Raw genomic sequence first — 10,432 nt, 5'->3', positions numbered from 1 at the left:
CATACACTTTAGAGGGCCTGCCTTGTGTTCCACTTCAATATTGCTCTAATCGCTATGGGTCTGCTTCCCTCAGCACTAAATATGGTGGCTTCCATAACTTCCCAGTCTTAACATTCTAGTGTTGAATTCATAACTATAACTTTTCTTCTTCCCTAGGGATTTATTTCCTTTGGCATCTTCGGATTGGACAAACATTTAATCATCCTGCCTTTCAAAAGAAGGTAAATTTAGTTTTGAAATAATCAATATCTGTAAAGGTAATGACAAGGCCATTCTATTAAGATACTGATATTTTTAAATCTTTAGTAACTGCTCGGAGACCACAGAAAGGGTAAATTAAACACTTCAGAAAGGTTATATGTTGATTCACGTATTTGTTGTAAATAACTGCAGAGAAAATATTGGAAGAACTCTTATTGATCCAACGTTGTCATTTGCATTTTAACACGAACTGATGGATGCGAACTTCTACCTATGCCATTAACTACATAAAATAAAATGAAACTTGAAAGTGTATTTAGAAATGGAAGTAGTAGATGGTGTGCCCCCAGAGGTCTATATTTGAAAATGTAGATTCTCCTTTGACAATAGGATTTCTCTTTCTATCAAACTGACAATTTATAGAAAACTCAAGTTCTCTTTTTTCTGAATTTTTGTTTTTTATTTGCTTGGTGCAAAGTTTCTTTGGATTCAGATTGGTAATTTCTTTATAATAATGAAGTGGGAATTCTCCAGCTTGGGAGTGGCAGGAAAAGGCAGCACAAATCTTTGTATGTCCTCATTTGTTTTCAAAGTCAAAATTAGTAGAAATTAGAAGTACTAATGGAATTTATCCAACCAACTATATAAAAAATGCCCAGTATATGGTCACTCTTCTTTCTTCTCCTTCTTCTTTTTTGTCCTTATTAACATCATCACATTATTAAGATGTAGTTGCTAGGGCCATAATCATTTCATTAAGGAGAAAAAGCCTAATAGGAAAGTCATTGAACTTAGTTCTCAGCTTCATAATGTTGATTAGGTAAAATAGTCAACAGATCCACTGTCTGAGGAGACAGAAACAGAATTACGCTGTATTCCAGATCCCAGTATTTGTCTCCGTGGTACTGAAATTGGGAAATGATTAAATAAAATACTTGATCTCTGTAAGTTGTTTTTGCAACCTAAAACAGTAGAATGTAGAACAAGAAAAGAACTTCATTTATTGGCAGAAATGAAATGGATCAAATATGTCAGGAGGGTTTATAAAATATTCGAGTCTCAAGTCTCCCACCCATCTCACCTCACCTCCACCCCACCTGCTTGGACCAGGAAACCAAGCACAGGTTATGTCTTTGCTTTGGAGACAAGCGATATCTGGATGTTGTAGATGATAGCTTTGGAAGAGCCATGTTGATGGGGTGATAAGCAAGAAGGGGTTTTCTCTCAGTGCTTTCCTTTCCTTAAAAGTGGCCCCCATAAATTTTGGTTTTTAGACTTGAATTCCTATGGAATAATAAAGAGACAGCAGAAAACAGGGGTTCTCCTGTTCCTGAGGAAATAAAAATGACCTGTCAACAATTTATCCATTATCACCGTGACCTCTGTATCCGAAACATTGTCAAAGAAAGAAGGTAAGTACAAATTCCAGATAATTATATTTTAGATGATTAATTTTGGTTTGTAACAGGCTAAGTAATGTGGTTGTAACTAACTATATGGTTGTTATTTTCAATAGCGCATTTACATGTAAAAGTTAAAATAGCTATGGGTCAGTTTATAGTTTAAGAAACAGCATATATAAGATTTTTACACCTTCTAAATGTTATATAACTGCCTATTTCTATATAAAGTGTGAAAACTAATTTAGAATGAACCACGATATAGTAAAATATTAACATTCACTTCATGTTGGCCATTAGTGTCTCTCACAAACTATGAGATACACTGGATTTAGAAGTGGCTTTCTATTCTCCATCTCCTAGTGGTATGTTATTTCATATTATTAATGACATTGGCAAGAAAATAAATGAAATTTGTCTTTTAATTAATTCTGCTGCTTATTTTTCCCTTCAAGTCCTAATCTTCAGTCTATGACATCATATTTATTCTTCTAATCCTCAAGGTATGGAGCATGCAGCAGGAAATGAATGTTACAGTGCCATGATTTTGGGTTATCATAAAAGAGAAAAGAAAAACACAACATAAAAAACTAAATACTTTTATGTCTATAACTGCGTATTTGAAAATTTATGAAGATTACCATTCAGAATGATATATTTATGCCAGTATATTTTATTATAACCAAAAGGTAGCCTGGTACAGCTAGTGGGAAGGGGCCTCACTGGTCGGATAACGATACCAGAGGCCAGCTCCTGAGTCTGCTACTTACTAGCTATGTGTCATCAGGCCACGTCAATTCTCTAAACCTTTGTTTTCCTCTTCTTTAAAGTTAGATAACATGTCTTTGAATTGGATAGCAAAATCTATATGATGGTCCTTGCTCGGTTTCTGGAAATGGCAAACTATGAAGAAAAGTTAAGTTTCTTCCCCTTAAAGAGCCAAACAGAATTATTTAGAAGTTCCATCTGTGGATAGTTCCAACAATTTACAATTATTTTTTTAAATGAAGGGAGGGCAGTGCACTGAAGAAAGGCCCACTGTGCTTGGCTGCTCTCCGAAGCGCGGCTCTGGCTTCTGGCGGGCGGCGCTGCAGCTCTGGGCCCTGTCCAGCACATTCTCTGCCACTCTGTACGGTTCCACACGCGGCGACGGGAGCTGCCCGGTCAGGCATCAGGAAGCAAATATGATTCAGTTGGTGTCTGGGAATAGAAGGTGTTGGTCTGTAAGTTAAAAAACGACAAGCAGGGAGAAGGATCATTCATAGGTTATACTATTCAGGCTTTTGTTCAAAGTGATGTTTGTAGTTACAAAGCATAAATGAAGATATCTTATTACTAAGCAAAATACTGATGCTAAAATATTTTGATTTATGTACTTGAGAAGATTTTTCATGTATATTAACCTCTTTGCTAATTTTTATATGAAACGCTATATTCATTGGTGGTTAAGTGTTCTAAAATTTTTGTCACCTATTTCTCATTTCATCTTGATTCTCATCCGCTGTTTCCTGCTGTCAAGCACTTCGGGTTTTACAGCTTGACTAATGCTTGTGGACAGATTCGTGTTGCCTCTTACATATTTATACGAAAATGTACAGAATTCACTTAATTGGTTCTTTTACATTTCTCTTTGCCTTGTTTATTTGTTCATAAGTGAGGTACCCCACAGTTGCATTAGGAAGATAAATTTTAAATAACCAAGAAATAGATTCATCATCAAAGTACATTGTAAAGACCTTACATTTGTAGCAAGACAGATCACACTTATTCTTTCCTTACTCCCTAATGCAAATTCTTGACAAATATATCAGTAAGATTGTCTTGCTGCTGAAGGCAAGAAGAAAGACTATTTGTGGGCCCTGTGATAAACAGAAAATAATGACCTCTGATTTGAGTAGTTGAGTAAGAATAGTCACTTCTTAAGAGCTTGTAAAAAATATTATTTAATGTTACTGAGACAAGTAAATTACTTACTATACCTAAGAGTATAACTTGTAAAATAAACAATATTCAGCTGTCTACAGAATGGACCTGATCATAAAAGGCCAGCTACTATAAAAAGAATGCTACTTTGAAGATGCATTGACATTATCATTTTTTTGACATGTGTCTGTTTTCACAAGCATTATTGGCATACTTTATTTTTTTCTGGTGGATCTTTCTAGGGTCAGGTGAGTTAACAAATCCTTTATATTCAGAATAGTTTCATTCTTGCCACCCTTTTAACTATCATGCTGTGTTTCCCTGTCTCCTGTTTTTCCTCGCTTGTCCTCCATCATGCAGTGCTGATACCAGGTTTACAGAACATGTGGGTGAATCATTCCTTTGACATACAGGTGTGGTGCAAAGACGTCTGCCGGAACCTTCTGTGGCTGTGACCTGGTGAACTGGCTCATTGAAGTCGGCCTTGCCTCCGACCGCGGTGAAGCTGTGATATATGGAGATAGACTGGTGCAAGGGGGAGTCATCCAACATATTACTAACGAGTATGAATTTCGGGACGAGTACTTGTTTTATAGATTTCTTCAAAAGAGTCCTGAACAGAGTCCTTCTGCTATTAATGCAAACACTCCCCCACAGGAAAGATATAAAGAGATTGAGCATTCATCCCCATCCCCTAAGACCTAAATTATGAAGGAGACAATCCTGGGCCATATTCTAGCCCCAGATCTGTTTCTTATTAGCTGTGTGACCTTAGGCAAATCACAACCTTTCTGAGCCTCAGTTGCCTCTTCTGTAAAATTTGGTGAGATGTGTTTCCACCCCATGCGAACATTTTGTGATTTCATGTGTATGGAAAACACACAAGAAACTGACAGAAAAAGGGAAAAAACAAGTCAAAATTTAAAGGTCTGATAATAAATATAATAATTACCATAAACTAATTATGCCAACATTTTAAAACATTGCTCCCTGCATCTGTTTGCTATAATTTCAAAGTCAACATCCAATGTACTATTGCTTTAAATTGCCAAATTTGGCAGGTATACTGCTGGCAGGAAATGGACCTTAAATTATGACAACTTTGCACTTATCCATGGCGCCTCGTAAGAAGAATTTTAATGATTCTGATAAAAGGCCTTCTTATTCTGTTTTTCCTGTTTTCTTAACAAATACTCATTTAAAAACTAGAAGCAGTATTTTTTTAAAGTTCATCTTTTCTTGCTTTTGTATCCAAAGTACTAATGTGTGCCACAGGAGGCGAAGAACTACCATAAATATTATCTCCAAAATCCATCAACAGAAGTGTAATCTTTAACTTTTGTACTAAAAATAATTTCAGCAGTTTTGTTTAAATTTTATCAACAAAATCATTGTCATATATCAATTCTGATGTTTGCACAAAGCATCACAGTGCAGAAGGATAGCCCTATCACTTTATTCCCTGTAGTCAAAAAGAAAAAACTATATAGTTCAAGTCAAGATTTAAAAATTCTAAACCTAACATCCTACTTTTACATCTAGATTTTAGTCTTTTTAAAGTACCCATGTATAAAAATCTATAAACTTGAAAATTATTCAGTGTTGCCCTCAGATAAGCTTTATCTTCAGTAAATTAAAAAGAGATCTATTCACATGACCTTTGAACCTCTACTTAACTATTACGTGTCAGTGCTGGTTTAACTTATTTAAAACATGTTTCAAGTATTTATTTTTCTCATACTTTTAATGTTTCATGTAAAAGCCATTTAGAAAATAATTTATAGATTTAAACCATTGCAACAAATATGTAATTTTTTTTAAAAACCTGCATGGAAGCCTAGTGTATTTAACAAGTAAATTACACTTTATTGTATAGTATTAATCTGTACCAACTTTATGTTATGATTAGGGAATGGGGATGTTTTTCAGCAGAGCTATCTTGCAGCAAGACCTTTTTTTTTATACGACCACATTAATAAGTCTCAGAGTGCTCAGGAGTAAGCCTAAAGCCTCACTGTTACACCAGGAGACTTTTACAGTGACAGCAATACAGGTATTAATTCACATGCATGCAGGCAACTCAAACTGGAGAATTTGTTTTGTGAACAAGTCATACTACACATGTTCTGTTATTTGCATGATGGGAATAAGTAGCATCTTTTTCCACGGGAAACACTAAGAGAAAACCCTGGATCTGAATGATCTGAGGTTTCAGATAAACAAAGGCTTTTAAGGGATGTTTTTAAGATTATGGATATGCTAATTTTATTAAATGAAAATATTTGTAACTTTTACTCTCACTGACAAAGCAAGTTTCTCAATAAAATGCCTATTTTAACTTGCATTGCCAACATCTTTTCTTTGAGTAATCTGAAAAATGCAGAAGCTATCATAGAGGTCTTTTCTTTAAGTTTTCCATTTTTTTTTTTAAGATTTTATTTTTCAAGAGAGAGACAGAAAAAGCAAGAGCTGGGGGAGGGGCAGAGGGACAAGGAGACTCCCCACTGAGCATGGAGCCCATCATAGGGCTCTACATGGGGCTCGATGTGGGGCTCGATCACAGGACCTTAAGACCATGACCTGAGCCAAAGTCAGACACTTAACTGACTGAGCCACTCAGACGCCCCTCAGTGTTTTCTGAAATGGGTCTCCTGAGATTGTTCCGTTCTTCGTGACCCTATGCACGGGGAACTATATGCACAGGGCCTTGCCCAATTATGCACTCAGTAAGCACATTTTATTAATGAATCAATATGACAGAGTCCTTTTCACATTTCATAGTATTTAATATGCAGGGTCACAGCTGAGAAAATTACCTGATGGAATTTTGATTAAAATCTACCCCTTTAAGGTGCCTGGCTAGCTCAGTTGGTAGAGCGTGCAACTCTTGATGTCAGGGTCGTGAGTTCAAGCCCTCTGTTGGGTATAGAGACTACTTAAAAAAAAGAAAATTACCCCTTTTAGGCTAATATTCAGTAATAAGTTATTCATTTCTTTGTTCTGATTAATTCCATTACTAGGTTTTGTTTAAGCTTCAATAGTTTTAGAATAAGGTAGAGTGTGCTTGGTATTTTAAGAATAACAATTAACGACATTAAGTTTGTAAAAGCAAGAAAAACGTAAAACTATTATCTTACATGTTTGCTATGCAGAATATAGATCTTAGTTTTTGCCCCTTCAATTCTCATATGATGTAAAATATTAAATTACTTTAGACCACTGGTTATAGTTAGTCAAGTGATATCTGATGGTTGGAAACACAGTTCAGGATCAGAAAGGTTATCACCATTCTTCAGGAAAAGGTGAGATGATGAATTTCTATAATCAGTATGAGAAAAGCCTAAAGTAATTAATTAAAAAGAGAAAACATTCACTCTGTTGAATCTATTTTTGGCGAATTTTACAAGTAGGAACTAAATTTCTAAAATTCTAGGCTGCATAATTATTTCTAGGACAAAACTTTTGGTTGATCAACAAAACTAAAAGACAACCTACTGAATGGGAAAAGATATTTGCAAATGACATAACTGAAAAAGGGTTATATCCAAAATATATAAAGAACTTATACAACTGGACACCAAAAAACCAAATAACCCAATTGAAAAATGGGCAGAAGGCCCAAACAGACATTTCTCCAAAGCAGAAATACAGATGGTCAGTAGGCACATGAAAAGATAGATGCCCAACATCACTCATCACCAGGGAAATGTAAGATGTCATCTCACACCTGTCAGAATGGCTAAAATCAAAAACACAAGAAACAACAAGTGTTGGCAAGGATGTGGAGGAAAAGGAACCCTCATGCATTGTTGGTGGGAATGAAAACCAGTGTAGCCACCAAGGAGGTCCTTCAGAAAATTAAAAAGAAAAAAAAAAATTAAAAATGGAACCACCATATGATCCAGGAATTGGATTACTGAGTATTTACCCAAAGAATACAAAAACATGAATTTGAAAGGATACATGCATCCCTATGTTTATTACAGCATTATTTGCAATATCTAACCAAGTGTCCATCAATAGATGAATGGATAAAGAAGATGTGGTATATACAATGGATTATTATTCAGCCATAAGAATGAATGAAATCTTGCAATTTGTGACGACATGGATGGTTCTAGAGAATATAACGCTAAACAAAGTCAGAGAAAGACAAATACCATATGATTTTACCCATATGTGAAATTTTTTTTTAAGATTTTATTTTATTTATTTGACAGAGAGAGAGAGAGAGACAGGCATCGAGAGAGGGAACACAAGCAGGGGGAGTGGGAGAGGAAAAAGCAGGCTCCCAGCAGAGGAGCCTGATGCGGGGCTCGATCCCAGAACGCTGGGATCATGCCCTGAGCTGAAGGCAGATGCTTAACCACTGAGCCACCCAGGCGCCCCTACCCATATGTGAAATTTAAGAAACAAAACAAAGGAAAAAAAAAAGAAACGAAAAGACAAACTGTTAACTATAGAAACAAACAGATTGGGGTGGAGGGAGTGATGGGTGAAACAGGTGAAGGGGATTAAGAGTACACTTATCTTGATAAGCACTGAGTAATGGAATTGTTAAATCCCTGTATTGTATACCTGAAACTAATACAAAACTGTATGTTAATTATACTGGAATTAAAATAAAAATAAGAATTTTTTTGGTTGAAGATTAATATGTAAATTGATGTTTTCACCAAAGATCAAACAAAGTAGCTTTCTCTAAAGAACTCAATTTATTAAAGTATTCCCTAGGTTTATTACATCATGGTAAATAATAAACCACATCATTTAAGGGTTAACTAAAAAGAAAAAAACCAAAAGCTTAATTTCAGCTAGTATATTTTTTACGTAAGAAATACATGAAATTTAAGAAAACCTTAAATTTTCTAAGATATACTGCAAGGCATTAATTACCCACACAATTACCAAAATCCAAATACCATATCAGATTTACAGAGTGAGTCTCCCAAATTGTTTCTTAATTAATTTACATATCCTTATAATAATCTTTGTATTTAGGGAGTTGTTATTCCCATTTTGAATACGGAAAAAGGCAACGAGTTGACCTGTGACTTTACGAAGGTTACCAGGTAATACAGATAGATTGTCTAGATAATTTGCTCAACATTACAGCGGACTGTATAAGTTACTTCCATCACACTTGAATGCTCACTTAACAAATACTTATTGAGTATTTGTTGAATACTGAGCACACAATGGTGGGAACAAAGACAGTTCCTAACCTCAGAAAGCTTCTATTTTACTGTGAAAGACAGATGTTAGAAATATAATTACACTTGTGATCAGGATCACATCTGGCTCTGAGAGTGTGTAACAACAGACTTGACCCTGTGGTATGGGGAAGACTTTCCTGAGGAACTCATGTTTCAGCAAAATTCTAAAGGATGAAAGGAGGGGCGCCTGGGTGGCACAGCGGTTAAGCGTCTGCCTTCGGCTCAGGGCGTGATCCCGGAGTTCTGGGATCGAGCCCCACATCAGGCTCCTCCGCTGTGAGCCTGCTTCTTCCTCTCCCACTCCCCCTGCTTGTGTTCCCTCTCTCGCTTGCTGTCTCTATCTCTGTCAAATAAATAAATAAAATCTTTAAAAAAAAAAAAAAAAAAAAAATAAAGGATGAAAGGAGCTACTGACATAAAGAAGAGCATATGAAATGAATGGTGCAAGCCAGGGGGACAGCCATTGTGAAAGAACTGGGCACACTCGAGGATTTGAAAGAGCAGCATAGGAAGAGCTTTTTAAAAAGGGGAATGCAAATTGATGCAGGTCCTGTGGAAAACAGTATGGAGGTGCCTTCAAAAGTTAAAAACAGAATTACCATATGATCCAGTAATTCAACAACTGGGTATTTACCCAAAGAAAACAAAAACACTACTTCAAAAAGATATATGCACCCCTCTGTTTATTGCAGCATTATTTACAATAGCCAAAATGTGAAAGCAACCGAAGTGTCCAACCATAGATGGATGGTAAAGAAATTGTGGTACACACACACACACACACACACACACACTGGAATATTATTCAGCCATAAGAAAAAGTGAAATCTTGCCATTTGCACCAACATGGATGGACCCAGAGGGTATATTGCTAAGTGAAGTAAGCCAGTGAGAGAAAGACAAATACCATATTATTTCACTCGGGTAGAATTTAAGAAACAAAACAAATAAACACCAAAAAGAAGAAACAAACTCTTAAATACAGAGAACTGGTGGTTGCCAGAAGGGAGGTGGATGGCGGATGGGTGAAATTCATGAAGGGGATTATGAAAAAAAAGGAAAAAACATTGGCAAAACTGTAATAAGATACAGATGGGGAAATCGACAGGATCTTGTTGATAGTTGTTAAGGATTGGTACTTATTTCAATGATTAAGAGTTTTAGATTCAACAGTAAGAAAATGAACAACCTGATTTTTAAAATGAGCAAAAGATCTGAACAGATATGTCACTGAAGAAAATAGATGGCAAATAAGCCTATTAAAAGATGCGCTGCATCGGGGTGCCTGGGTGGCTCAGTGGGTTAGGCATCTGCCTTCGGCTCAGGTCATGATCCCAGGGTCCTGGGATTGAGACCCGTGTCAGGCTCCCCACTCAGCGGGGAGTCTGCTTCTCCCTCTCCTTTTGCCCCTCCCCCCGCTCATGCTCTCTAATAAATAAATAAAATCTTAAAAAAAAAAAAAGATGCTCTGCATCATGTCATCAGCAAATTAAAATAATGAGATACTACTACACACCTTGAGATGGCCCAAATCCAGAACGCTGACCATGCCTAATGACAAGGATGTGAAGCAACAGAAACTCTCATTCATTGCTGGTGGAATGCAAAATCATAGTCACTCCGGAAGACAGTGCGGCAGTTTCTTACAAAACTAAACATACTCTTACTGTACCATCCAGCATTCATGTTGCT

At 36.2% G+C, this 10,432-nt stretch overlaps 1 protein-coding gene across 3 annotated transcripts in view; it reads left to right on the top strand.

The window, feature by feature from the left end:
- Positions 1 to 10,432, top strand: part of GPR155 (G protein-coupled receptor 155) — a 71,823-nt gene that overhangs the window by 35,778 nt on the left and 25,613 nt on the right. Inside the window, exons 14-16 of one of the 3 annotated variants that reach the window (XM_045800323.2) lie at positions 157 to 221; positions 1,476 to 1,613; positions 3,938 to 5,868. In XM_045800323.2, the coding sequence (XP_045656279.2) occupies positions 157 to 221; positions 1,476 to 1,613; positions 3,938 to 4,229 (495 nt within the window). In that variant the 3' untranslated portion in view covers positions 4,230 to 5,868. Of the gene's footprint in view, positions 1 to 156; positions 222 to 1,475; positions 1,614 to 3,884; positions 5,869 to 10,432 lie in introns of those variants that run through there. The other 2 variants (XM_045800325.2, XM_087861539.1) reach the window with 2 other exon arrangements.

This window comes from Ursus americanus, chromosome 1 (assembly GCF_024610735.1).
Source record: "Ursus americanus isolate L20-20 chromosome 1, mUrsAme1.1.p, whole genome shotgun sequence".
Classification (NCBI taxonomy): Eukaryota; Metazoa; Chordata; class Mammalia; order Carnivora; family Ursidae; genus Ursus; species Ursus americanus.
This window is presented reverse-complemented; position numbering and strand designations above follow the sequence as displayed.